Source organism: Syngnathus scovelli, chromosome 20 (genome assembly GCF_024217435.2).
Source record: "Syngnathus scovelli strain Florida chromosome 20, RoL_Ssco_1.2, whole genome shotgun sequence".
NCBI classification, from domain to species: Eukaryota; Metazoa; Chordata; class Actinopteri; order Syngnathiformes; family Syngnathidae; genus Syngnathus; species Syngnathus scovelli.
This window is the reverse complement of record NC_090866.1, coordinates 6100515-6128510: the sequence shown is the minus strand read 5'-3', so window position 1 is coordinate 6128510 and position 27996 is coordinate 6100515. Positions and strand designations below refer to the sequence as shown.

General features: G+C 44.7%; 2 protein-coding genes and 1 long non-coding RNA gene across 7 annotated transcripts; 2 read left to right on the top strand and 1 right to left on the bottom strand.

Annotated features, from left to right (window-relative positions):
* Position 1: 1 nt before the first annotated feature.
* Positions 2-15246, top strand: LOC125990341 (uncharacterized). Of its 2 annotated transcripts, none has more exons than XR_007488878.2 (5): positions 2-223; positions 1160-1226; positions 2465-2528; positions 4552-4611; positions 14569-15246. It is a non-coding gene; the product is annotated as an uncharacterized lncRNA (long non-coding RNA). The 2 variants fall into 2 exon arrangements; XR_007488879.2 differs by lacking the exon at positions 14569-15246 and adding an exon at positions 4829-5374.
* Positions 6615-23216, bottom strand: lrfn5b (leucine rich repeat and fibronectin type III domain containing 5b). Of its 4 annotated transcripts, none has more exons than XM_068649226.1 (10): positions 23049-23216; positions 22156-22318; positions 21975-22073; positions 18885-21369; positions 12017-12704; positions 11632-11860; positions 10806-10980; positions 9489-9828; positions 8250-8550; positions 6615-8140 (listed from the first exon to the last, which is right to left on the bottom strand). In XM_068649226.1, the coding sequence occupies exons 5-10, from the start codon at positions 12676-12678 to the stop codon at positions 7451-7453; spliced, it is 2397 nt and encodes a 798-aa protein (XP_068505327.1). In that variant the 5' UTR covers positions 12679-12704; positions 18885-21369; positions 21975-22073; positions 22156-22318; positions 23049-23216; the 3' UTR covers positions 6615-7450. The 4 variants fall into 4 exon arrangements, with proteins under 4 accessions (XP_068505327.1, XP_068505328.1, XP_068505329.1 ...); XM_068649227.1 differs by having other exon boundaries at positions 21190-21369; XM_068649228.1 differs by having other exon boundaries at positions 21975-22045.
* Positions 22631-27913, top strand: LOC125990330 (methylmalonate-semialdehyde/malonate-semialdehyde dehydrogenase [acylating], mitochondrial). Its single transcript, XM_049757386.1, has 12 exons — positions 22631-22789; positions 23056-23097; positions 23357-23431; positions 23698-23859; positions 23939-24017; positions 25127-25429; positions 25507-25628; positions 25717-25906; positions 25968-26149; positions 26658-26837; positions 27105-27203; positions 27288-27913. Exons 1-12 carry the CDS (start codon positions 22754-22756, stop codon positions 27390-27392), a joined length of 1575 nt encoding a protein of 524 aa, XP_049613343.1. The 5' UTR covers positions 22631-22753; the 3' UTR covers positions 27393-27913.
* The last annotated feature ends 83 nt before the right edge of the window (positions 27914-27996 follow it).

Here is a 27996-nt window from a genome sequence, read left to right as displayed (position 1 = left end):
CGCTCAGCAGCGCATCCCACCTTCAGTGAAGAAGAGCCTGGCGAATAAAACACCATCTCAAAAGTACATAAACAAAAGTAATTCTACCCCCATAACGTTAACAGTTTGAAGTACATGAGAATTAAGTAAATTTGTTTCCTCTTAAAACATAATTTATTTAACGCTTGATAGTTTTTTCAAACACTAACGTATGGCGTCTTAATTGCACAAAGAAGCGGCACAGGTGAGTGAGTCACATTATATATTTAGAGATTTGAATTACATGTAGAATAACATAGTGTAATATTAAAACTCTTTGAGTAGATTTTTTGTGAAAACATGCTCAAAAGAGTTGTTGGTTTTCTTTTCAGTAGTTTTGTGCCATCGTTGATTGGGAAATTCAAAGCAAGAGAGCTTTTGCAATGTCGGGGGCGATTTCGTGTAGTCGAACATTGGGTCTACTCTTTTCTATGAGCATTTGAAAAAGAAAATGTCATAAATCTGGTCAGGAAGTGGTTTTATATGAAAAATTGTACCCCCCCCCCCCTTAAATGATGGCATTTAAGTTGCCATCCCTTTACTTTGTACATATTTGCATGGTCATTGACATCCATATGTATCCCAACCAGGCATGTAGCACAAAGGCTCAAGTGATACTTAAAATCAAAAGTATTGATCCAAGCATTGACAGTAGTCTTACATGTACATAATGAAGTCTCTTGTCATGTCTCTAGAGCAGTGGTTCTTAACCTGGGTTCGATCGAACCCTAGGGGTTCGGTGAGTCGGTCTCAGGGGTTCGACAGCGCCTCCACTGAGGAGGTCCGAACAAACCTGATTTATTGTGTAAATTCTGATTTACCAGTACGTAATTTGTTGTGAGTTCATGCATTGTGTTGGTTTTGTTCTTTGAACAAGGTGATGTTCATGCATGGCTCATTTTGTGCACCAGTAAAAAAAATACATGTCTAGAATTTAACAAAAAAAAAAAAAATCACTAACGAGGAGTTCGGTGAATGCGCATATGAAACTGGTGGGGTTCGGTACCTCCAACAAGGTTAAGAACCACTGCTCTAGAGGTTCTAACAGGTTGAATCGTTTGCTTTGCTTCTTGCTCATCTCAGGTCAAATCTCAGAACTTGTTTCAATACAATCAAGTGTGTTTTTTTTCTGTACATTTAGCGGCGAGGAGCACAGCCAAGGATGCTATTTCCATGCAGAAAACATGTTGCCAAGGTAACAGGCGAGAGTAAGTCTGTGTGTGTGTGTGCGTGCGTGTGCCGCAGACAGGTTTCCCGGGCATACGTCGTTGCTTGTTACACATTTGATTGCTGCCTTTGAGTTGTTGAAATGTCAAGGCTTTTTTTCCCCTCCCTCCGTCACGCGACTTGTAATTCATCTGCCGTCGTCTCTGGCACACTTTCTTTTCTTCCTTTCTGTCTTGTTTGCGCTCATTTGCAGTCGGCATCTCGTGTCTGCTACTCAATTTGTTTCACCGTGCTGTAATTAAAATCCCTGAATAAGCTCTGGTGATTTGTAACGCTACGGTAAGACCACTTGCGTTGTGAAGCTTTGACACTCACTTGTTTTTACCTTAATAACCATCTCCAAACTGCTAATTAGGTCATACGGTGATTGAACTGTCTACGTCACAAGACACACCCACAAACACACACGTACAAACACACATCTAATGATATCCTGCAAAGAAAATTTTCATAGCATATTGAACAATATTGGGGACAAAAATGGTCCCAGGGATGGGACTGAATAGTCGATTAAAAAAAAAAAAAACTCATTTTTTTTCATTCGGTTTGCAATAGAAAAGGTAATGTACTTTAAAAGAACAGCTTTTTAAAGGCCATGTTGCCAAAATTCAGCTTGTTAACCTTTAAAATGAACATAGTGAAAAAAAAATGCAAATGCTAAAATGACGTATATAAATGTGATTTAGATGTGATTTTATCTCTTTGGTCCATTAATTATATATAAATAAGTGGCGTGTGTTAAAAAATCTGCACTTAACATGAGGTCATCTTTATTATGATTCATAACATGCGTTAAGTCACCACACTTGAATTTATCTGAGTAAATGGCTCACCCCAGGCGCTGCTGTTTGGATGGCAGTGGAGCTCAAATGGGCTTTGTTTTATGCACAATAGACGCAATGGTGTCTGTTTACACAGGTGATTAAAGTTAGCACTCTGTAAATCTTAAAGGCTTTAGACAGAGCTAATTATTTTTGCACAATAAATCCAATTTGCTTCCTCCTTCTTGTCAGATTCAGAAACAGAATTTGTGCAACATGAAATGTATCATGAGATTATGTACCAATTTTTTTTTTGTAGCGCCGTACAAATTGTGTAACTTTGCGCATTGCGGTGATTAAATGATGATGATGACAGCTTTATCGGTCTGATTTTTTATCCCACAGTCCGTCCATATTTTCCGCACGTCTGATTCTGTTTTCCTATCTCTCTCGTCCAGGCCAAAGGCGTCAATCAGGTCGACCTTTACTGGGAATGAAGACTTGGAGCCGCCGCCGTGGAAGGTAAGCTGTTGCATCTGCATTTCAAATACTCCTCCAGCCTGTATTGGAATTTAATCAACATCCGAATTGCAAATATGGCTGCCACGTGATCTAAAATCGGTGACATACCTTTCACAAACGTTGCAACTGATCAATTTTTTTGTAGAACCTGAACCAAATAATTTTTTTTCTAATTTTACTTTGAAGTGACTTTTTAAATACATTGTAAGTGGATTTGAACAAAAAATTTCAGCACAAAATTTATAGAAAATAAGTATTCTAGTGTCTGTGCCATTTGAGGCTACGTGAGAATGCCTGCGTGTGAGCTATGGCCGACAGCAGCTCCCAAGAAGAGTGTGCTAATTGTGTTTACTGTATTACTTTGTTCTTGTCACAACTTTCACCACAAATACAGAATTTGTGCCACATTTGAATGGAATCCTTGTTCGTCTTCCGATTCACTCCCATCCAATACGAGGTGACAAATGATCAAACCGTAGCTGCGAGGGCTGCTTCCGACGTGTTGGCATGTTAGCCTAGCGCGCCCCAATTAGCGTGACAGCCGCGTTAAGCGCAACGCTTGACAAGCACACTTATATGAGATCATCGCCGGCAATAAATAAGATTAGCCTGCAAAAAAAAAGCAGACTTGATTGGTAATCCCCTGTGATCCAGATGACGTAATTCCCCCGTGGCCGTGTCGATTGCTGTTTCATCGCTATTCCGTGACTCTGCGCGTGAAAATGAGCAGTGACCCCTTTCTCAGCCCCTTTGGCAATTTCCTGTTGTCTATTACAGCGATTCTCCGACTTTTTGAGTCCAGGGAGCAAAAAGTAGCCCCTGATAACTATCATGTATGGGAATTATAGGAATGTTTCCTGTTTTTAAGACCCACCAAAAAGTCCATAACACATTGGCCACCCACCGCCCAGGCCAGAAGCGTTAACAAGATTAGCTTTCACGTTTACAAAAGTCAAACAGAATGGCATCGCTAAAGAGGCTTTAAACGCCAAGCCCCCCTCCCTTTCTCTACTTCCTTGTTCTCCGAAATCTCCCATCACCGAACAATCAACAAGAGATCCATCATGGCCGACCATTGGCATTGAGCAAATGACCCAAATAAGCGATAGCCGCTATCAGGCAAATGCTCGCTAATGGCGTCCGACTGTAAAATGCGGCCTGGCTGGCCTCCGTGTCATCCATCACCTTTGCAGCACATGTAACTGAGAGGCAGGAGTGTGTGCAGACTGGATAACGGTGTAACAATTAAAGCCAACTCAAATCCTAACCCTGGCACGATGGCGGTAACACCACCATCAGGACCCTCAGTTCTGCGTTATGTAATGAAAATGAAGCACTCCCAGTCGTTGCTGAGTAAACAAGGCGGGTCGTCTTTTGAATTGACCATTTCAATTCCCCCTCCCATCCTTCTCGCAGCCCAGACGGCTGTTTTCCCAGAAACAGGAGTCACATTCACTATTGATGAGCTAGGATGTTCATCCTGGACCCATTTACTCTTCTTAATAATGCATACCCTTTCATAATTGCCCGTGCATTTTTTTTTTTTTTTGTGCCGCCACCTCCAAGCTGGGGTGGGGTTGTTTTGGTGGCCCCCGGGCTCGCTTCGTCGCATTCTCTCCCCGGAGCGGCGAAACAATGTTCTCATGCTGGACCCTTAATGAGAGCGCCTGCTGCAGGAAGATAATGAAACGGCGGCCAGCCAACGGTGCTAAAAGGCGTGTTTGATGAAGTATTCCTATTACGTGGAGGATTCAAACAGCCTCTTCGGTTTGTTCTAATAGGCCCAACGATGTATTTAAAAACAAAGACGCCGGCCCCGATTGGAGCCATCTGCGATCGTGGCGGTGGCCTGCATAAAGAGACTAACACAGTTAACTTAAAAGTGGCACAAAAAAAATGACAAGCCTATAAAGGAAGAAATTGAATTTAATTGGGAGAGCACTGGAGGTGGGAAAAGACTGATTTCAATTTAAAAGAATGTTTTGAATGTTTTATCCTATTCCTAATGCAACATTTTTCCCAGGTTCCAAGTTTGATTGACAGTTGACAGATGAGCGGGACGTGCCCTCAACATTTGAGTGAGGTGAGAATGACTTTATTATTTTTTTTTAAAGGCACTGAATCTTACCATTCTAACATGGAGTGAATTCAGCCTGTTAAACAACATCAGTGGTCTTCCACCTCAGACTGTTGTCATGGCAATGGTCACATTACAGTGCGGTCGCGATGGCCGGCTAACGCTTACTGCTTAGCCAGCTCTGTTGGGTCCTATTCTATTTTTTTTTTCCTCCTCAACACAGATGAACTTAACTATGGTCCTAGGAATTACATTTCAGTGGGTCACCATGACAACAAGCGGTGGATGCACCATTTAAAAACACAAAATATATTTGTGAAATAAATAATTTGATGTTAACATTTTTAAAGGAAAATTTTCTTAATTTATTGATTAATAATATACATTTGAAATTAGTAAAATAATTAATCAGGCATTTTAAATAATTGATACATTTATTATGAATAGTAAAATGCAAAATAAAGTATATGTTGATTTATTAAAAAACAAATAATACCATGAAAGATACTAGTAAACAACTTTTATCAGCCTTTCGTCCGAAATCCGTCACATAAATAAGGTGGTCCCCTCCTTCACTACCCCACTTTGGGCAGTGACGACCGAAGCTGCAAAAGGAGGATATGAAAAGATGTTCCTCCTCCTGTTTCACATTACCTCTCACTCCCCCTGTGGCCTCTTTTTCCAAGCTCCCCTCCTCCGCTTCCTTCTCCTCCTCCTCTTCGCCGTATTTGTTTCGCAAAACCCTCCATCTTTTCCTCCCTCCCTGACTCCCCCCCCCCCCATCTATTATTTAACGGCACCTCTGGCTTTCTACCACCAAAGAATGAACTGAGACTCCGGCCAGGCTCCTTAGCATTTTAATCAGCCCTAATGAGCTTCTAATGCTGAATAAACATGGTAGCAACCAGCTGGTGTGGATGAAAGTGATGCTTTGTCGTACATGCGCCCTCCCCCCCCCCTCCAGGAACGACTGTATGTATTATAGCCCCCTGAGACTCCCCTCTACGAGAGGCAGGGCGCATGTAAGAATCAATCAGACAGCATCCGGCGACCAAAATATACAAGAGATAAGCTCATGTTGATGCCGTGTCGCGGCTGCCGTCTTGGATCAATGTTAGCTAAATACTGAACGGATATGCTAGGCTACATTTAGTCCTGCTAAAGAAGAATAAATCCTAGTTTCAGCTTTGATCCAATCAACGATTGGACTGTGCAATACAGTGGACCCCGTCCAGGTATAGAATATTTTTTACACAATATAACAGAAAGTGCCAGGTGCCAGCCATTCGATCAAGAAAGTGAGAAAAACTATAGATTCCAAGAAAGAACTTGGAAAATAGGTCATCTCTCGCACTTGCTTGCTGTATCAAAAATCTTCAATAAAGGTAAGAATGTTACATTTTCCATTATCTGTACTTATTTCACTCCATTTTTGTGCGTAGATTTATAACTATACCTTATAAAATGTATTTTTATTAGTAGTTTTATGTATCTGGAACAAATTAATTGGATTTACATTGTCAGTGTGTTGTCAGTGGAGCAAGAATCTAAAGCCATTTGCAGTTTTTGTTGTTTTGTTTTGTTTTTCCATAACTGATATCGTCACAAAGCACTGAGCCACGTCGTTAACATGAATTGATTTTTTTTGGCACGCTCACATGATGATGTCACACTGTTTATACGTAACAGACGCAGCCCTCTTGGTAACACACCCCGCAGTCCAAACTCGATCTGTATCGCCATTCACCAAAAGCAACTTTTTTTGCTGTAGATAGTATCGGAAATCCCAAGTGAATTTTCCCTTGTATCACTGCTTTATTTATACTGTTAAACATCAAACAGAAACAACAGCAAAATCAAGAGCTGACACCCCCCCACCCCTCCCTCCCAGTATCCAGTTGTGCTCGTTCCTTTTACAAGTTAATTTATACATCAGCATGATAATACGTTAAAAAAGAAAGACTGAAGGAAGCATGGAAAATGTCTTCATTTGTCTGAAGCTCGTCGCATAACGTCACCATGCCGTCGGGTCTTTGCGTAATTACGTGATAAAAGTGATTTGATCGATTCAAATCGGAGGGCAGTATCAAGCTGAGTCAACTCGTGCCACCGAGGAAAAAAAAAAAATGCTGCATTGTGCTGTGTCTGGGATGTAAAAGCACATTCATTATATCCACACACACACTAAAAAAAAAACAAAAAAAAAACACACCAAGGTCATTCAGAGGCGAGTCCTCGTCTGTCTTTATCGTACAGAGTGTCCGGGTTACTGCATTCGGAATGACAATAAGGATCGCCAATGGAAAGCCATTTGGCAATTTATTCCTTATCCTTACGATCTATCTTCAGGTCCATTCAGCACATTAGAACATCCAGAGTCCAAACTTGAATTATCTTTGTTGAAAGACAAAGACCATACTCGTCATTAATGTCCCTTATGCTTGATATCGAGGCTATGGAATAACTTCTCAAACAGTTTCAGAGAAGAATATTTGAGGATTTATTTGTCATCCTTGGCCCTAAGATGGATTTCAAGAATGTTGAATAAAAATGCAAATGGGTTTCCATAGTCGCTTTGAGATATACTGTATGCCTTGGAAAATCTTTGTACAGGAGCTTGTTTTATACATGTTGTGCTTCTCGTGGTCCACTCGCGAAGAAGATGTCGATTGGTTATAGCGTATAAAACAAAAGCTGGTCCGTAAACCCGCTCGTATTCCCTTTGATTTGCGAGGGGGACTTTCAAGCTCCCCCCCCCCGGAGTGGCTGAGTGCCAACGCCAAGGCAAAACGGTTCAAAGCAGGCCACAATCCAGTTCAGGAAAACAAACTCGGTAAACGCCGAGTCATAGGGTGCTCTCCAGGAGCCACTCAGAGCGGGACAGCTTGTCACGGGCCCGCTGAATGTTTGCGGCGTTGTGCATCTGCGGAAGTTCTCCGCTCATGGACAGGCTTCGCTTGGAGCGCAGGCTGGCCCCCGCTTTGGGGTACGCCACGTACAGCCGCTCCCTGGATGAGTCCGTGTTGAGAGAGTGTCTGCGGTTGACTCTGATGGCGCCCGCCGGCACCGTCATGTACTGACGAGGGGCCTGACGTGCCCGCGGGACCCTGGGAGCTGCAGTCCATTTGTGGGCTTGGGCGCGGGATACCACGGGTGGCACTTTTGCCTCCGAGGAGTTATTACGGTTGACGTTGTTGAGTTCAACGTCAGCTTGCCCCTCAGCCCGAAGGATGTCGGACGGTTTCGACGAAGTCGCCGGGCGCTTCACCCTCGGGACACCCGGGGAAGCCGGGTGCCAACTGTGGCTGGCGGCCGAAGTAGACACGGTGCAGTCAGGCAGGGAAGGTTTGGCTGTGCCGGTGTTGGCGATGGGTGCTCGCTGCTTGACCGGCTCCAAGGGCGGTAGAGCGACTCGCAGACACTCCTTGTCGTTCTTCTCCGGACGTAGGACCTGCTTGGACAAAGACTTGGGGAGTCCGCAGCCCTGAAGTTGCCCGTCGCTGCTCAGGGAACGAATATCACCCATCTCCAGAGCCTGTTAGAAAGAAGATTTAATTTGTTTCCACGTTTGTGGAAAAGATGGATTACATCCACACTGAAGACCCAGGAACAAACTACACGGTCCGCCACTGCGCCAGGCTCACCTTATCTGCATCTCCCTGGTTGCACACCCGGTAGCGCACAATGAGGAAGATAATAAATGCCAGCACGGAAGCCACGATAATCCCTCCAATGATGACCACAATGGTCCCGCCTAGAAACTGGGACTGCATGAAGTGGCATCTCAGATACTGCGGATCGGTGGAAAAGTGAACACAGCCAATGACCCGGGTGGCGGTCAGCGAGGTGATCTGGTCGTCATAGATGGCCAGCACGCACAGGTCGTACTGCGTTCCCGCTGCTAGGTTGTTGACCAGGATGCTCTCACTGGTGGGCGGGATCATTCTGGAGAGATGGCGACGATATTAGAGCAGAGTGTGGCACCTGCCCAACATGCTCCATTCTCATTTTACATTGATTTTTTTATTTTTATTTTTTTTTACCTCAGCTGATCCTGTTTAAAAATTAAATGCCAATCAAATTTGCCCACCCCTGGATTAGCGCCTCAACAGATTATGCAGTTGATTGTTTTGGAAGTCTGCCATTTTTGGCGTGCTTGCGTTTCATCAGTAAGTGACATTTGATTCATTCTCAGCAGCCTCTTTCGTGATGAAAGGTTCACGGATAAGGCTTCTGTCTATCTTTTTCCTGCACTGCAGCTCCATACCAAAAAAATGCTGTTGACTGCATCATTTTTGTCCCCATTCGTCCTATCATGTCCTGGTGATGAGCGTCTTAGGAGAGAGTAACAGAGATGAAAGACGCCTGGGATGCTGTTTTTATTTTTTATGCCAAACGCCGGCCAGGCTGACGGCGCTTTCATCTTCAGCTTAGTGCTGACATTTATTATTTTTGATTTTGTTGATTAAGCATTATCAAGACGGTAAATGGTACACTCCGGCAAAAGGGGATTAAGAGTTGAAGAATGAGAAGTGAGATGCGGTGCATTAGTACTCCTGATGGGATTAATGGACACCGCAAATAATCACATAGACAGTCCAGTACCAGCCCAGGAGACCGAATCCCCTCGAGGGACTGAAGCGTCCTGAGTCGGTAACATAATGGGCGTGGTAGTTTTAATCATGCGGTTGAGGTCATCTTAAGTTTATTTAGCAAGTTTGGTTCGGAAACTCGTTAAAGTTTTGGGCTTCGATTCTCGCTTATGGCATTTCAAACTCCAGCAGGGATTCAAGCCTGGATCTTCTGACTGTAAAGCAAATATGCTGACCACTCGAGGACCGTACTCCCCCTTGGGCTCCCAAATATCTGTCCTTACTCCTCACCTGTAAACCAGTGAATCGTCGTAGGTCCCGTTGTATTGGATCTGGAACATGCGGATGCCCGGAATGTTTCTCTGGAAGTTAAAGTGGACCACAGCCGAGGTGGCCGTAGCCTCGGCTATGACCACCTTCTTCTCCAGGCCAGTCTTGGCGTTCCCCAGGGGCACCCCGCCGCCCGGACCCTCTGCTCCTGTCTTGGTGACCGTGGCAATGTCGGAAGACCCCGGGTCGGGCTCCTGCTCAGCAGCCGTGTTGTTGGTGATGTGAGGCAGCTTCGCAATGACCAGGTCCACCTTCTGCTGGGCTTCTCCGGCTGGGTTGGACGCCACACAGGTGAAGGAACCTGGAAGGAGATAAATTCATTTGACGAGTGCCTTTGGTTCTTTTAAGTGCCGGGGGCCACAATTCTAATCCTGGAGTGGGCAAAGTAAAGCCTGGTCTACTCATTCCAGTTTTGTATTATTTACCACTTAAGTTGAATTTTTATAAATGATTCTGTTCAATACAGTCACAGGTTCATATTTCAAAATGACAATGACTTATTGCTTCGTGATTACAATAATCTATTTTTACATCCGCATTTGACCTTAAGCTCTCTTTACAAATGACCCGGCCCATCTGTCTAATTTCAAAATGTGGCCCTCGAGCACAATCGCGTTTCCCAACCCTGCTTTAATCCTAAGAATAGAAATGTGTTTATGTGCTTTTAAAACAACACTGTTTAGGTTCATTACGCCTACATTTAAACGTATTTACAGCGGGCTTTGTTTAGCACAAACGCAGCAAAAGGTTGAACACTACAAAGGTAATAAAAAGCAGAGCAGCACTTGTTAAGTAGACTATTTAATGGTGCTAAATCTCAGATGCTAAGTGTAAGAACACTGAGCACCAAGTCAATATTTTTAGCTTTTTTTCATTAGTGCACAATAACACTTTTTTTTTTTCCTCAACTGAACAAACCAAAGATAGCACAACGTGTGAGTTTCACAAGTAGGTAGAGGAACTGTTAGTAACTTTTGCTAGCTGGGTAAAACATAGCTAACCTGTGATAGCTTGTTTTCTCATCCAACTAAAAATATGCTAAAATATCAACGGGTTATTAAAAACGATTTACCGTTAAAACAACAAAGATACGATGTGTTAGTGAGTTTCCCGGGTGTGTTTACATGGAAACTATTCTTTTCTGGCACGCTAACAATCAATTAGAATCTGCGTGTGAGCATCTTGGCGTGAGATGTGGCCTTCAGCAGTTCCTTCAGAGTGTTCAGTGTTTAAATATTGTAGCTTCATTATCTAACCTCGTTGACACTACAAACCAACCTGAGTCCTTGACGGTGCTGATGAGTATGTCGAGAGTTCCGTCGGTATGCACGGAGGCTCTGGAAGAGTTCGACATGAGGCGTCCGTCAGGGGCAATCCAGTGGATGATGGGATCTGGATCCCCCCGAGCCTTACAACGTAGCGTCACACTCTGACCCTCCAGGGCCCGCAGCTCCTGCAACAACAACTCCGTGTTGATATATTGACCACGTTTGGGTTTTTACAGCTCTGTTCCCTGTAAACGTAATCGACTATTGATCATAGTCGTAACGATGAATTAGCACGTTGGCCGGGCCTTCGTTACGGCGGCAAACACGCGTGAACCATAAACATCCGTCGTGATGTAAAAGAGGCCTGAGATATGGGTGTTTATTACGCCGCGCCGTTTCGATTGGATCGTTTTATTTGGATGGTTTTCTAGAACTCATTGGCGTAATGGCAGATCTATCACAACCCAGCAAATAGCTTATTACAATCCTGTCCACAAGCGGGGTGCACACGTAAAGTACCGAGTTTTAAAATGACATGAAGCCACACAAGTGCTTAGTGAGCTTTAGGTCTATAGTCGTGTACTCAAGTTGACCAACATAGCGCCAACAAGAAATTAAAATTAAATAAATGAAATGAAATAGCAAGGGAGGTGAAAAAACAAATCTAACTCTCAGTACGTAGATACCCAACTTTAGGTAAATCTTGTCTACACTATTTTACAATATCCCATTAACTGAGCGGCCCAAGGAAGTCCTGTGAGCTTTAAAAGTCTACCAAGTGTGATATTTGATATGAGGCCACAGCGAATTAACCAAGAGCTTTGGGGGGGTCACACCTGAGAGTGTCTGGTGATGAGAGGAGGCTCGCACAGAAACTCCTCTTCCGACACGGTCCAGAAATAGCGTCCTGCGAGGTGTTGAGGCGAAGCGCATGTCTCCAGATCGTCCTCCCGCCGCAACCTTCTTAGCCACAGTAGCTCGCAGTTGCACCGCAGAGGGTTCCCGCCGAAGCTTAATGCGAACGAAGTGGGCCCCATGATCCCCGAGGTGGCCAGGACCCCCGCTCTTTGGAAAATGATGGCAGAGGTGGGGGGACTCCAGTTAGAAGGACTTAAGACTTGCTTGGCTAAAACTTGTATTCATGACATTCAATCCAACTTAGTCTTGATGCATGATCTGGGACGCATGAAGGTTAAAACGAGATTGATGACATCTACTCACCTCTGGAAAATGGGGTCCGGTGGCAGCTTCTGGAGCTTGTTGGAGGTCACATCCAGCCTTTTGAGCTTCTGTAGACCCGAGAAGGTGCCCTCTGGGATGTAGCTGAGCATGTTATGATCTAGGTTGAGGGTGTGGAGGCTGGACATTCTCTGGATGGCCACCCAGGGGACGCTCTCTAGATTGTTGTAGGACAGGTCGAGCTCCTCCAGAGCCGTCAGGTCGTTGAAGGCCCCAATCTGAATGTGTGTGAGCTGGTTGTTGTTGAGGATGAGGTGGTGCAACTTGGACATGCCGCTGAAGGTGTCATTGGTGATGCGTGTCAGCCGGTTGCTGTCCAGGTGGAGCGCCCGCAGGTTCTCCAGGTCCTTAAAGGCGTGCGGCACAATATTCCCGATGGTGTTGCGAGAAAGCGTCAGGTCCACCAGTTTGGTCATGTTAGCAAAGTCCTTGCGCTTGATGCTTGTGACAAAATTATCCCCCAGGCGCATTTCCACCGTATGCCGGTCGATGTTGGGGGGCACGAATAGCAGTCCCTTTTTGTCGCAAAGCGTGGCCAAATTAGGGTTGAGCACCTGGCACACGCAACGCTTGGGACAAACTTGAACCTTGTGGGCCTTGACAGCCGCACATAGGACCATCAGATAAAGCAGGATGGTCTCCATTGGACTTGTTATTCACGTGGTCACGCCTGCAAAGATAAGGTAGAAAAAAAAAACACAGATAGGAGGAAATGGTTTATCGAGCAGAGACTGCGCAGCGCTGTCATCGCTATTAAACATTCATTTGTCTTGCTGGGGGAATTTGCTCCCCTCAAGACAGAGATGCTTTTGAGCCTGAAGCGCTTTACAACCGGATTGTAAATAGAATCATCGGCTCAGCACTGTGTCCAAATTGTAAGCAGGGGGTCAACAAACAATGAACGTCGTGCAAATTAGATCTGGAACTAATTAGTCACATGCAGATTTCAAAAGGCCGTCTGATTGCTTTTGTGTCTTATTTTTGGGGAGCCGTTTAGTATGTTTTTAAAAACAAACTGTAGTGGGTTGTTTGTTCCCTAAAATTTTATTCATTTTGATTTTAAATTAGTCTGGTTGATTCATATTGTAGTAATTTGCTTGTCTCCATGCCAGCGGACTTCCAAAATATTTGTCAGACGGTGACAATTGCTTTTAACACAACATGACCGGTCAAGTGAGTATCGAGTGAAACTTTTTCCCACTTTTCATGATTTCACATACGATCGATTCTGTGCCAGTACTTTTCACTTTTTTCAAGATTCACGTGCAGTTTGAAAGGGGCTTATGTCTGGGAGCCGACCCGGGAACGCCAATCCCGCATTTCTGGTTTGCTAATGCGCCGCTTTTATGTTTGCGTACACAGGGATGAAAGTCTCAAGTGTCCATCTGAGGGCCTGATCAGAATTAGATGCTTATCTCCTGGGATCATGCGGCCAAAAGGATGGGATGATGACGATGTGCCATTGATTTTTTTTTTCTTTTTTCTCTCCTCTTACTTATGACACAGTCGAGATAGGGGATAACGACAGATCCATCTGATGAATCCCCGGACCTTGTCAGAGGGGATGTAGCGTAAAGTGGAGATCGTATAGCAACTGTCAAGAACTGGAATTTGGTGTCATTTTTCTCTCCTATTTCCCACTAAAGCGAAGAGCAATCCAATCAACTGCTAAGAACAAGAGATCCCCCATCCCATAACCGCAGTAAAAGAAATCTACAGACTAACCTTTAAATACAGACGAGAAAGGTCTGATTTATGGTTATGGCTGGGTGGTTTGCTCGTAATGCCACCATTGTCAGCACTGCATCTTGACAGCGTGGATAAAAGTCTGGACTCAGCACGGAGCCCCGCCAAATGAATACCGCCGTGATTCCAAAAGCCAACATGTGTCTAATATCTTCCATATTCGGCGCGGGGAGGAAACATCAGACGGGACGGCAACGTTTCGGGAGGGGTCAGCAACCTCGGTTACGATCTAACAAGCGAGGAAAATGGAGGACAGAAGGAGGTCAGGTTTGAAACCCGCCATGAAGATGATGATAAGGGAGAAACGATATTGTCACAGCGAGCCTGCTGGCTATGACATATCTTATGAGGACTGCTGATCAAGCTGCAGTGAGGAGACACCCTCACCCAGTCCCACACAGAAATTATCATGATGTGCGAATCTTAAGACGTGCTGAAAAGAGAAAGCTAGAAAGGAAACTGTTCGTTTTTGCAGAAATCGCAACGCGGCTCACGTTCTATTAATTAATTAGTCTTTGGATCACAGCACACAAACTAGTTAAGTCGTAGTTGAGTAAGAAGTGAAAATAAATATCTTCTACATTTGACACACTACAAAGATTTTTTGTTGTTGTTGTCCGCCAAATTCAAATGTACGCTAAAAATGTACGCCGATTGCCAGGGCTTTTCCACACTGTGACAACGAGGCACTCTAAAGCAGACCCAACCAATGTTTGTTGTGTTTAATGTACTTGTTAATATGAAGTCCGCTTTGACACTGATGAAGACGTGTATGTTGTTGTTAACAGAGATCTGACATTCATGCTAATGAGGCTCAGAGGTGCACTTCCATGTTGCGTGATGCTTTGAGGCTGACTGGCAAGGCTTCTGTGGATGTGCAATGAGGCAGAAACGACCTGCAACTTCCAGGCTCAAATCGTGCTCAAGACAGGATATTGATTCAGTGAGTAGGGATTGAGGCAAATTCGTTCCTCTCTCTCTCTCTCTCTCTCTCTCTCTCTCTCTCTCTCTCTCTCTCTCTCTCTCTCTCTCTCTCTCTCTCTCTCTCTCTCTCTCTCTCTCTCTCTCTCTCTCTCTCTCTCTCTCTCTCTCGCTCTCTCTCTCTCTCTCTCTCTGCCCCTTAGATAAACGTGATGCGAATGGTTACCACTGTATTCCCTCCACGCCGCCCAAACAAGACCGTCCCCACTAATTTGCATTTAATTATCAGCATTCCGCTGGGATTTGCATAACAGGTTGCACTCATCAGGTACACGAACAAATAAGCAGATAATCAATCAACGTGCTCATCAATCACGCGTTTCATCTTTTAAATGTCACAGCGACATCGGAAAGTCATTATCCTGCACGTTGGATAAAGCCTGGAGAAAAAAAAGAAAAAAAAAACTGCACTGACCGTCATCTCCTGCCCAGTCAATCACATGTTGCTTTACTACCTCCCAGCTTGTCTTTGCACCCCCGGAGTACACAACAGACTGACAGCGCACGCCCACACGTGCGCTCCAGTGGGTGGATCGCTGCCTAATAGAGCCCCCCCACCCTTCCCCCCTCCCCTCATCTATGGAAACAGGCGACTGCAGCATAGCCGTGGTGTACAGTAGCAGAGGATATCTATGCTCTCCCAGGGGCGGCCTTCTCTAAGAACAAAAAGCTCAGCATAGCGTGCCTCGGCTTACGACCCCAGGGCGCGAGTCAAATGTGTTCCGCAACTTGTGGTGTAGAGAGCCCCAATTCCAGTCCCAAAAAAATCATGGGAAAGTCACGCAAAGCAAATGGGAGTGCCAAAATAGACTCGTATAGATTTATTTTTCAGTCTGCTCACAAAAAAATAGAGAATTTTTTTTCACCATTTTCCTAAAACAAATCAAGCTGCAATTGCTTCAGCCGTATTATTTATGAAAGTGACCCAACATAGATGGTGCGACATCTGCCTCGCTAACACTTCTGTATGCACAGTGACGCTCCTCTTAACGCGATAACTCTTGGGTGACAGTCGCGACGCCATGGCAACACTGAAAAACGTCATATTGAGGGGAACGCGAGAGGGAGGTGAGATGCAATCAGGGCGGGGGGGCTCATTTTCAAGACAACCTAATAACATTTATAAAACAATGAATCCCCCAGAGGAGAGATAGCACCTGGACAATTTAGTCACTGATAACAAATGAGGTCCAGCTTTAAAGCCCCTGAACATTGTTGGGGTGCTATTACTTGCTAATGCTACGAGACAGCCATTGATACTGATGTTACCGCTGTGTCTTATTGTTAGCCGCGCTGTATAAAAAAAATAAAATAAATTAACATGAAAAATTAAACCACATAACACGACTGTACATAACATATTGCCCTTCCTTGTTCTTCAGTGAAGTCGATCGGCCACAAACCATCTTAATGGCGCATTACCGCCACCAAATGATATTGTCCTTCCACGGCTATGAAACAAGTCGATGGTGGCTGGAAGATGCGAGAGTTGGCACCGCTGCAATCTCGGGATTGCAATCAGAGGTCGGTAATAATGTGTTACATTTACTAAAGTAATATTTTGGATAAACTTGAGTCTGTGGCTACTGATTGCAAAAATATGCTGCAATGCATCACAATAGTCTATTTTTCTTGCATTTCAGGTGGTGGACTGCATCTCAAATGCAATTTTGGAAGCAACTGCAGTTTCTCTGCTTTGCCTGGATGTCAAGGTATCATCTCGCCTGTGTGTGTGTGTACGTGCGCTTGTGTGTGTGTGTGTGTGTGTGTGTGTGTGCGTCATACTAAGCAGACCCCGGTGAATCAAGAGAAGTGCTGTTCATCAGCATTTACAAGTCTCCCCTGCCATTTTGCAAGTGTTTTCCTTAGCACGGCATCCGAGCGGGAAGCAAAAGTCAGGCTAGGATGGCGAGGAGCAAACAGACACACAACCAAGCCTCGTCATATTTTCCGACATCTAGCTGTCTGGAACAGGCAGAAGACGGAGCTTAAACGCTCATCTGCATTCCGCCGCCGTTCTTGTGCGATCGCATCCCTGATGTGAGGGGCGGGGGCTTATGACCTGGGATTTTCTCTCACAGAAACCTTGAAAAGCACTCTGGAATATCAATACCAGATGTGCACTCTCGTTCGCCCGTTTAATTCCTCGCGGGCGCGCAGAGTGGAAGATATGATGTATTGAAGGAGTGAAAGAAAAGTAAGTTCAATCCCTTCCCACGTTGCGTGCAGACAAAGCCCCCGTAACAGCTCCTTTGTCGCGTTTCGCAGTGAAATGAGGACGGGCTAAATTGACAGTGAACAACATATCCTATTTAAAATAGTTTTTTTCTGGTTAGGAAAAAACTAACTGCTTTGGTCCCTTGAGGTAAAGTCTGTTTTAAAGAGAAATAAACAAGAACTCTGTAATCTTGTACTTAACATAAAGCAAAATAACAAATAGTATGCAAAAAAAAAAAATCTGTTTATGCCCTATGAATTAACGGGGCAATTCATTTTGTTGTTTTATTATCTGTGTACATGTGTTGCTGCACTATTTGTGTTCGAATAGCTTCCACAACCACAACTATCAATGCTAACGAAGCATGTTTATCGTGTCTTGGTTTTTTTTTTGCCATTAGCATTAAAGCTATGTGGTTGTTTTGAGACAAAAAAAAAAAGAAAATCATCCAAATCATGATACATTTACTTGTTTCTCAAGGCGCCACCATGCAAGATTACCCACTAAACTCTTCCACAGCCCTTGATTGATTTTCCAATTGGATTTAGGTCTGGGCTTTGGCTTGCTGTGGTTTATCTGCGTGTGAAGCATGTTGGAAAAATAAAAATAACGAGGCGCGGTGGGCCCCCACGGAAGATTCAAAGGATGCCTGCAGGCGCTCGGGAATAAAAAAGACCACGTGATGACTCACACTTGACACGAGGCAAGGAGATGCCTTATTTAATTTGTGTAAAAATATGATGAAGCTCGTTTATCACCATGTTTCTCCGCACATAGTGATCTAACAAATGCTGAGGCCCAATTAGTGACTGCATGTATCCAAATAGCACCTGTAGCAGCGGGGAAATGCCTAATTACTGCAGGGTCCAGATGCTAACCAAAACAGCAGCATCTAGCAAACAAAGTTCCCTGTATGCAATTAAAGGTGATTTGAGGGGATCATTAATGTAGATTAGCATATACATAAATATATTTTTCATTAGATTTAAAACTTAACCTCTTTGAACTCCATTGCTAACCAAAACAGAAGCACCCTTCTCTGCACAGTTCTCATGATCCTATGTTACCTGGCAACAACATTTCGCATTCCAGTAGACGCTCATGATGTGCGGCCGCACCACGATATTGCGCTCATCCACGTCTCGAAAAGCTACGTGACCTATTTGTTCCACCTGCAGTTCTCCAAAGACAATTTATGAGGGATTCACTCCACAATGTTGCATGAATCCATGATTATGTTCCGGGGGAGCTGCATGGAAAGTTCACCGTACATTGTTTAACATGGCTTTGCAGAGATAACGCTTAACGTTGCAGTAAATTCTGTCTTATCGTCACTCCACGTTTATTCCACCTTTGCTGCGTTTCTCCATTTTTTTTTTCTATTTTACTTTTCAACTTTGCTCTTGACACACAAACAAAGGCCTCCACCCCTTCTGCAGTTGGGTAAACACTGGCCACCTCTTATCAAGTATTTTTCATTTATCTTTAGAACATCAAACACCTATATTTTCTATGTATATTCTCCACCCAGTTTTTGGAAGCCTCACATTGACTTTGCGCACCATTAACATGCCCACTCACTTTGTGGATGCCATCACACCTTGCGACTGAGGTGTCATTTGCATATCATTTCGGCTTTAACAGCAGCAACAGAAAGAACCTTCATCAGTAGCGGCTATCGGCGCATCCTCGGGGCACAGGCAATAAAACACCCAGCGCAGCAGACATTTTATGTGAATTACAGCCTGGTGCTCACGACCAATCAATGTGGAAACTAAAATACATCTTTTTTTCTGACCTTGCAGGAGTGCTGCATAAAAGTACACACCTCAAGTCAATTAAACACCACCCGCCTCCCCATCACAGGAGTTGATTGACGGCTACGGGGGGGAGATTTCTTTTTACCTTGCAGAGAACACATCCAGCCCCACAGTCAAAGGGAGAAGACCAGCATCTCCGCCTCAGAGGTAATAAAAGGAGCAAATTAATGCAGGTGTCCCGCACACGTTCTCATGGCTTCCGGTAACATGTGGCCGGCCTTGGCAGCCCTGTCGATGCCCTTCAAGGAGGGAGGAAGAAGCGGAGATCCGCCGCACCGGGAATGAGTGAGCATCGGTCGGAGGAAGGCAGCCTCACCTCCTCCCAAAAAAAAAAAAAAAAAGAGGAGCGAGATAGAAATGGATAGAGAGGGACAGGAGGAAGGAGGCTGCTGTTTTGAACAGCTCCTGCGAATGACTGCAGCCAGATGTTCCTATAATTCCCCTCTCTCGTCCCCGCTCTCTCTCTTAATCCAGATTGCCTGCGAGGTTGCAGCCGTCATACATCCGCGCGCACACACACATCTCGCACACACATCTCGCTCGCCGGTTCCACTGGCGCTTGTGTTCAGAATTGCAATGGCGGCTGCACAGAGAGCGTTTGTGTGCACAGACAGATGCAACACACGCACACACATGAGCCCTGCCTGCCGGCCGCGCTCACAGGCTAGCATCATCATTTATTCATGCGCACGCAGAGACTGCATGCGCGACAGAATGCAGCATGCACCACTTTTCGCCTTCGCTCAAAGATATGGATTTGACAACGAAACTCACTCGCTAGCACCCCCTGGAAAGTTTACAAAATCCAGCCCTCCGCACTTGTTCTGCTGATAAACAAGAATTGGAGTGTTTATCGTGACAGGAAAAAGAAAAAAAAAAAAAGTCTCAAGGTCCCATGTTTCAAATTGACGTCAGCCATTTTGATATACAAAGCAAATAAATCCCAGGCTTTGACAAAATTCTTCTGATAGTCCAAACAAGCCCAAATGGAAAGCAGGTGTTTTAGACAGATGGACAACGGTAGATTGTGAAGCTTTAATGTTTAATTAGTTTAGGGAAATATCTAATTGAATAGGATGTGATGAAATATATGTTGTTGTTTCTGGGTGTTCTTGCATCTGTTACAATCACAGTACGCTGCAGATCAGTCGTTGAATAAATGTTGACTTGGCTGAAACGTAAAGCTCCCCCGTTCGTCCCCTGTGGATCTGTTGGCACGTAATAACAAACCCCTCCCTTCCGCTTTCCGCATTTTATACCTCCTATAAGTCAAGTTTATTTAGCCCTTAATCACAAAAGTGTCTCAAATGGCTTCAAGGGCCCAGTTCGCAAAAATCAACATTTAGGAAAGGGGAAAACTGACAGGAAAGAAAACTATTTGACTGTATTGATGCAATTAAAAAAGAAAAAGAAGTCTGCCATTTTGTTTCAAATAATACTGCATGTTCACACACACATACACACTCCCGCCAGTTTAGAATTGGCATGGAGGATTTCTATTCTTAATCAATATGTTGATCTGAATGCCTCAGTGGCTCAATAAGAGCTTGAGTTAGGTCATCTTGGCAAGAGCTTCATTGACCACTTCATTAGGAACACCGCTGGGATTTTTTTCTATCGAGTGGCTGACTCCATACATGACAAAAAGAGGCTTAGCATATGAAGTACCCAATGGTACAGTCCGGTCTACAAAGTACGTTATTGTGGCTGTAGTATGTTAAGTTGATACTTCTATTTTTATACCCTTGACTTTAGTCGCATAGGAAAGAAAAAAATTTTGGCCTTGAAAAGACCTGTCGTTAGCTTCGAGTCCAATTAGTAGGCTCGACTGTGCACATTAGGGGAATGATGGTTTGTCCCATGGGTGTGACTACTTTTGTATCCTTGACTTTGACATACCTTTGAACCATACTTCAACTTTGCACGGCCTGGTAGTTACCTTGAGGTCCAATTATTATCTTTCCGAGTTATAGAAATGAACACCTACCTGCTCGTGAAAGCTCCAGCGGGACTCTTAAGTCATGATTATTTCAAAGAATATCACATATATTTAAATGCAGCGTATTGTAATAGAAACACTTTACAGCGGCCGTAATTACAACGCTTGGCGGACGGGAATTGTGAATGTCAGAACCCGCAAGTGAGTGAGTGAGTCACCAAGAGAGTTGGCGGGCAGAACATTGCGTTTGATACAATACGTGCCTCCACACACACAAACCAGTGTTTGCCGCTATATTGAGGATTTCTTTGTGGAATGTACCAAATCACGGAAATCCCTGCAACATTAAATATTTTAGTAGTTTCTGTAAAATTTCAAGTGCTTGTAAAAACTGACTGATTCTACGTTTGACATTAATGAAATCAACTCTGAAAGTGTGTCTGGAACCTACAGAGGTTCAGTGGCTGATGTCTTCCAGGAGCTGCTCAGGGGTGAGCTCATCGGTCTTCACCCCCGTGCGACTCTTCATCTCCAAAAAGAGGCCCTCGATGTCCCGTGGCGGGTCGGCAATGCTGCGACTCCACAGGACCTCGGTGATGCCCAGCAGCTCGCGCACACGTGCCGCGATAGCCTGCCGAGCACACGGCGGGTGAGTACGTTAAAAAGTTGGATAAGGGCGAAAGGGAGTCCTTTGTCTAACTTTTTGTTTGGTGCTCTCATCTCGCCGAGAATTGAGAGCGTTTCATCTTTTGAGAGCCAGATGAAGGAGAGTGTGCGTGCGTGCGAGCATCTTGAGTAAAATAGTCCTTCATTATTTGTTTGCACCTGCTTCCACGTTGATGCTGACACACTAGAGCAGACGCACTGAGCTAATTTAGCAGACATAGAGACGAGGGGAAAACAGCTTTTTATTCTTGATGATAGACTTGTAATTTTAAACAATGAGAGCCAATACAAGCTGTCTCCAATATTTTGCCAAACATTCAGCTTTATGAGAAGGGGTATTAAATTAATCAATGCAAAGTGAGTGTCATTCAATGTGTAGGTGCAACCTAATTAAAGGCCCAATGAATGCGTGTGAGTCATTTTAATAAATTCAAATGAAGGCACACAAGTGTTTGGCAAGCAGATGGCATATATTGGGTACGATGTGTGCTGCAGTCTCTTTAACCTTATTCCAGCTTGTATTTTATGCTTGTTTTTTATATTTTAAGCGTTGTGAGTAGTTTTTACTACCTGCATGTGTTTGAAATCTGGGATTCCGAGTCTTGGCATGTGGACACAATCCACAAAGATCAGCTTTCTACCTGTGACACAGTTCTCAGTGAAGCACAGCTGCCATGGAAACAATGTGAATGATTACGATCACTATTGTCGTCCTCTGTTGTGTCTGATTAGCATTACAATGTCAACCTACTTTATACTGCGGAAATCCTATGGACTCAATCCATCTTGCAACATCCTCGCAACTCCACTGCAGGAACTCCATGTTGCGTGTACTCATGTTGTCATGGAAACAGGCTCTCGACGACTCGAGTCGCTTGCTTTGCCTTCAGCTTGTATCAAAGCGAGCTTTGATGCTTGAAAAATAAAGATCGAGTTTGTAAAATTAGAATACTTTGACTTGTTTGACGTTGCTACGCAGAGCTTTTGACATTTTTTGACGCATACATTCCCAGGAGGTTTGAACTCGAGACAAGTTCAACTCCGATGACGGTGTAAGAGCATCCAATCAGCTTCTAGGAAATTGGGGCGGCGGTTAAATAACGCCTGTTGATTGGTCTGCTGCTAAAACGTCCCGCCTATTAAGGAAGCCTAGCCACGGTGACGTTTTTACTCGATTCACAAACAGCATGGAATAATAAGCCACAAACATCGAGCTCTCCTATCGGTATATAGATTGCCGGTTAAACTCCCAGCCCCGCCCCCCCGTTTGCTAGTGGACGTTTGGACGGCTTCTACGCATTCTGTGGTGGGTCACTCGAAGGACTAAAACAGTAACCTTAGTTCCCACAATGGCTGCAATACTCCGTTTCGTGCTGAATAAGAAGGTAAAGCAAAGAAAAGTCTTAAAGCGTCCCGTTATGACTTGAGCTAGTGAGTTGAAGCTAACCAGCTACGTGGCTAGCTTGTAGCACGCGCTGCAGCTCTGCTTGCTCGTCAGACTTGTTTGATCAGTCGTCCGTATCTGCTTATTTAGTTAAATAGTGTGTTGAATAAACTTATCTTGATTATTTACATAAGATACGGGTTAGTTTACGTTACGCGAACAAAAAGGTCAAATGTTAACCAAATTTGTTTTATAAATACCTTCCAGACATCCCCTGTGCAGCTAGGCCGTATGTGCTACTCGTCTGTGGTAAGAAGAGATCTCACACTCTGCAACTATCCTCACTCCCCGACACAACGTTACATTGATCAGCGTCACTGTGACAAGTCATTCACGTTACTTTTTCACAAAGAAAACCGTAAAACACACATCCCTTTCAAACTCTCGCGTGTTTTACCTCAAGGAACAAATTTTGGGGGGGGGGGGGGGGGGGGTCACTTGAACAAAATAAAGTGTAAACCCATCTGTCTATTGAGCAAGTGAGCATGTATTTGTGTGACCTCTGCAGCCCACCACCAAGCTGTTCATCGATGGGAAGTTTGTCGAGTCCAACACATCAGAATGGCTCGACATTCACAACCCTGTAAGTATTTATAAATGCATGCATATGCCATCTTTGTTGTGCTATTAAAGCAAGTTAGAGGAGGTAAAACAAGTACTACAAAAGATATCCGAGGCCTCAGCAACATTCTGGCAAGCTTATGATGGCTCGTTAATACGCGAGTCAAATTTACAACGTTGTTAAGGACCAGAAAAAGATTTTGCTGTAAATGTTAATGCACAAGCTGAAGTAAGGACTGCAGTCAGTGTGTCTGAACGGACCGTCTCTGCTCCTCGCCACCCTCACAGGCCACTAATGAGGTGGTGGGCCGTGTTCCCAAAGCCACGCAGACGGAGATGCTGGCCGCCGCGGAGTCCTGCTCCCGTAGCTTCCGCTCCTGGTCGGAGACATCCATCCTAAGCCGCCAGCAGATCTTCCTACGCTACCAGCAGCTCATCAAAGACAACATTGTAACAAGTTTTTTTTTTCACTTGTGAAATTGCCGTTGAATTTTGCCTAACGTTGTCGCTCTCTATTTTTTAATTCTAGCAAGAGCTGGCAAAGATGATCACGCTGGAACAAGGCAAGACTCTGGCTGATGCCGAAGGTGATGTCTTCCGAGGACTGCGTGAGTAAAAGTATCTAATTTGCAAAAACAAAACAAGTTATTTATATTCATCTTTAACACCAAACGTTTTATGAAGTGACTTATGGAAAAGGTGCAATGACATCAGTTAAGAATCAGAGTCGAAAATAAAACACAATAACAAGTTAGCACATTTTCAGTACTGCGTTTCCTTCGTTTAAATCACAGTTTGCATATTGGCAGAATACAAACAAAATGCGACTTGCAACAGGCAAATTAAATGTTATTGATCAATTTAAAAGTCCCCCCAGGGATGGGTTTTTTTTTTTCCCCTGACTTTCTGCTGTTATTCATCTTCATGGATTGATGTGTTTCCAGTAAAGACAGCTGCACAGTGGATTGCAGCGCAAGGCTTCCTAAGCAGTCCCAGTGAGCTTTTTATGTGCGTCGTCTCCGGATTGATCGCTGCTGGCCGCTTAATGGGCCGCGATAAAAAACACAATTTTGTTCTCTCTGGGTTTTTTTTTCCCCCCTTCTGGTGATAGGAAAAGAAATCCGCCACCAACTGTCGCACGCTCGTCCACAGTAAAAACACAGTTTCGGCTGACTCGGACGCTAGCTACGGCGCTAAATGGAATGCTCTGGAGCAGGATGACCGTGAAATTTATGGAAAGTTGTTTAAAAAAAAAAAAAATCGTCATGATGGTCAAAGCAAAATGGCTGTCTATTAATAATACTCATGCATCAACATATATATCTTGTCAGTAAGCCCACAAAACCTTCCACTGTTCAAGTGCTACAAATACTACTGCCCATTTTATATATTTGTTGTCCCTCTCGTGTAGCTAAATCACCACGGACTCTTTATCTCTTTTCCGTCACTCCTGTTGAAGAATTAAGATCCACTCGCCAAAGCATTGCTTGGCGCAGTTCAAAGTAACGAGCGGCATTCCATTATCAGCAGAAAAGACAGGCAGTGGCGTGTGCAGGTGTGCCATCAGGTTAAGATTTACTAGCACGCTGCATTTTACCCAAAGGCAATCGACAGCTTCAGCAAGTGGAAAACATTAAGCGAACGGCTTGCTTAAACACAGCAACCCTCGATGTCTGTTGTTGATTTCAAGCGTGACTAAAATTTGTCGCTCGGGCAGAGGTGGTGGAGCACGCCTGCAGCATCACGTCGCTGATGCTGGGCGAGACGCTGCCGTCCATCACCAAGGACATGGACACATACACCTACCGCCTGCCCATCGGCGTGTGCGCCGGCATCGCTCCCTTCAACTTCCCCGCCATGATCCCGCTGTGGATGTTCCCCATCGGCATGGTGTGCGGCAACACCTACCTGATGAAGCCGTCGGAGCGCGTCCCCGGATGCACCATGCTGCTGGCCAAGATGCTGCAGGACGCCGGAGCGCCTGACGGCACGCTCAACATCATCCACGGGCAGCACGCAGGTCGGCGGCATAAGTCATGCGAGCGCGGCGTCTATTCAGAGGAGGATTTTAAATCTTGTGTCTGTGTTTGAACGCAGCTGTCAATTTCATTTGCGACCATCCTGCCATCAAAGCAATCAGCTTCGTGGGATCCAACCAGGCGGGAGAGTACATCTACGAAAGAGGCTCCAAGAACGGCAAGAGGGTGCAGTCCAACATGGTACATGGTTTTTGTTCCTAATGCAAAGAACTTAGTAGTCTTACTCTTTTCCATCTTTAGTCACTATTCATCACTTGCATTTTCCCAGGGCGCCAAAAACCACGGCGTGGTGATGCCAGACGCCAACAAGGAGAACACTATCAATCAGCTGGTGGGTGCCGCTTTTGGAGCGGCTGGCCAGCGCTGCATGGCTCTCTCCACCGCCATCTTTGTGGGCGAGTCTCGCGAGTGGCTCCCGGAGCTCGTGGAGCGCTCCAAATCGTTGCGCGTCAACGCAGGTAAACATTGCCTCGCCGAGTCTCACGCACGTATTGTCGATTAACGACGGACAATGTGCAGGCGACCAGCCCGGCGCTGACGTGGGACCGCTCATCTCTCCCGAGGCCAAGGCTCGCGTCGAGTCTCTGATCCAGAGCGGCGTCAATGAGGGCGCCCAGGTGCTGTTGGACGGCAGGAACGTCAATGTCAAAGGATATGAGAATGGCAATTTTGTTGGACCCACCATCTTGGCCAGCGTAACGGTGAGCCTCCATAAAATCTTTGTCTCTAGCTATTGTGTTTACATTTAATCATTTAAAAAATGCTCATTGAAATACAGTTTTGTTTGTCTACGTGAAAGCAACAACTATTCGAGCATTCTTGATAACGTATGCGTTGTATCGTTGCAAATGCTCGGGGGCATACTTTGCCTGCCCATTGCTAAAATGTAATGTTGGGTGACCACAGATGCCGCTGTAAGAATCGCATCGCTACGAACAAAAACCGTGCCAACACTTAAACCGTTGCTTCCTTTTCACTGCGGGTAGGGTATTTATTCACACAGAACATTGAATCCATAATAAAGGAAAGTTCTGCCGCACTGTAGTGTGTTCCCACAGCTGTTAAAGTCTTGCATACCCCGCTGAGCTTATATCCCGAGGAAGCTGAGAAAACACTTTTTTACGCTTTTTCCCAAGCATAAAAAGTTTGAACTTTCAAGCAGCTCGAGGCTAAGCGATTATAATTGATTGTGTTTAATGATGTCCCCAGCCGGACATGACATGCTACAAGGAGGAGATTTTTGGGCCGGTTTTGGTGGTCCTGGAGGCCGACGACCTGGATGATGCCATCTCCATGATCAACAGCAACCCCTACGGCAACGGCACGGCCATATTCACCTCCAACGGCGCCACGGCACGCAAATATACGCACGAGGTGGATGTGGGCCAGGTGAGATAAAGTCAAAGCCAAGAAAATGAAACAAACCTAAAAATATTTTATTTTATTGTATTTTTTTTTTTTTTTTTTACTATTTACTCTTTTTAAATAGAATTGTATATGAAAATGCAAACAGTTCAGCCCAGCTAAAATAGAATAGCCTGGCATTATGTACAGCAATGAAAAGTCATTTTGAAGTATGATTTTGACTTTTAGCAAATAATTAAACTCTTTGTCTGCATGTATGATTCAGTGACAATAATTTGTGCTTTTCGGCAGATTGGCGTGAATGTTCCCATTCCTGTCCCCCTGCCTATGTTCTCCTTCACTGGTTCCAGAGGCTCCTTCAGGGGAGACACCAACTTCTATGGCAAACAGGTGAGAAATGGTCAAAATCCTACACTCGCCACCAAAAAGTCGTCATCAGCTTGAACCCCGTTCTCGTGCTTTTTTTTCGTGTAGGGCATCCAGTTCTACACGCAGATCAAGACGGTGACGTCACAGTGGAAAGTCGAGGACGCCACCGTGACGAGCCCGGCTGTCACTATGCCGACCATGGGACGCTAATTCTCCAGCACTGCCTTCAGTGACTTTGACATGTGCCTTAAAAAAAACATGGCGGAGGAATGGATGAAGGCTGATTTTTAAAGTTGATTTTATTGTATAAAACTGATTTTGTAGGTGGGGTTATTATCAGGCTGGTAAACAAGTCGTCATCAGCTTGCCTCCTATGGAGAAAGTGTTGTTGGTCCTCATTAATATTGCACAACAAGTTGAAACCTCGTGATGTCCGCTGTGGTTCGGTTCAATCCTAGAGTAGCCATAGTAGGTCAATTTGAACCTCCAAGCAGTCACAGTAGTTGGAAAGTGTTTTGGGGAAACTGCAAAGAAAATCTAAGCGGGGCAAATACTTTCGTATGGCACTCGACAATGTCTTCCGCTGACTAGAGCGTCACAGCATATGCGTAAATGATATACAGTGTCATGTCTTGTGTTCCCAACTAAATGTGATGACACACTTGCATTTGTCATACTACCCTGTGTAAGGTCTCTGTGTCAAATGAATGGCAATAAATTGCAGCAGTTCACATTCTTGGTGTGTGTTTTTGTTTGGGAAGCCTCTCAATGGACGTGACAGTTGCTAAGTCTGACTGCCGTGACGTCACATCTA

Excerpts from the sequence above, each read along its gene's own strand:
- lrfn5b (XM_068649226.1), bottom strand. The coding sequence starts at position 12,678 with ATGGAGACCATCCTGCTTTATCTGATGGTCCTATGTGCGGCTGTCAAG. Across the intron at positions 10,981-11,631 it reads TCATCACCAGACACTCTCAG|GAGCTGCGGGCCCTGGAGGG; the intron begins GTGTGACCCCCC and ends TTGTTGTTGCAG. Across the intron at positions 8,141-8,249 it reads ACCAGGGAGATGCAGATAAG|GCTCTGGAGATGGGTGATAT; the intron begins GTGAGCCTGGCG and ends TCTTTCTAACAG.
- LOC125990330 (XM_049757386.1), top strand. The coding sequence starts at position 22,754 with ATGGCTGCAATACTCCGTTTCGTGCTGAATAAGAAG. Across the intron at positions 22,790-23,055 it reads GTTTCGTGCTGAATAAGAAG|ACATCCCCTGTGCAGCTAGG; the intron begins GTAAAGCAAAGA and ends AATACCTTCCAG. Across the intron at positions 25,430-25,506 it reads CATCCACGGGCAGCACGCAG|CTGTCAATTTCATTTGCGAC; the intron begins GTCGGCGGCATA and ends GTTTGAACGCAG.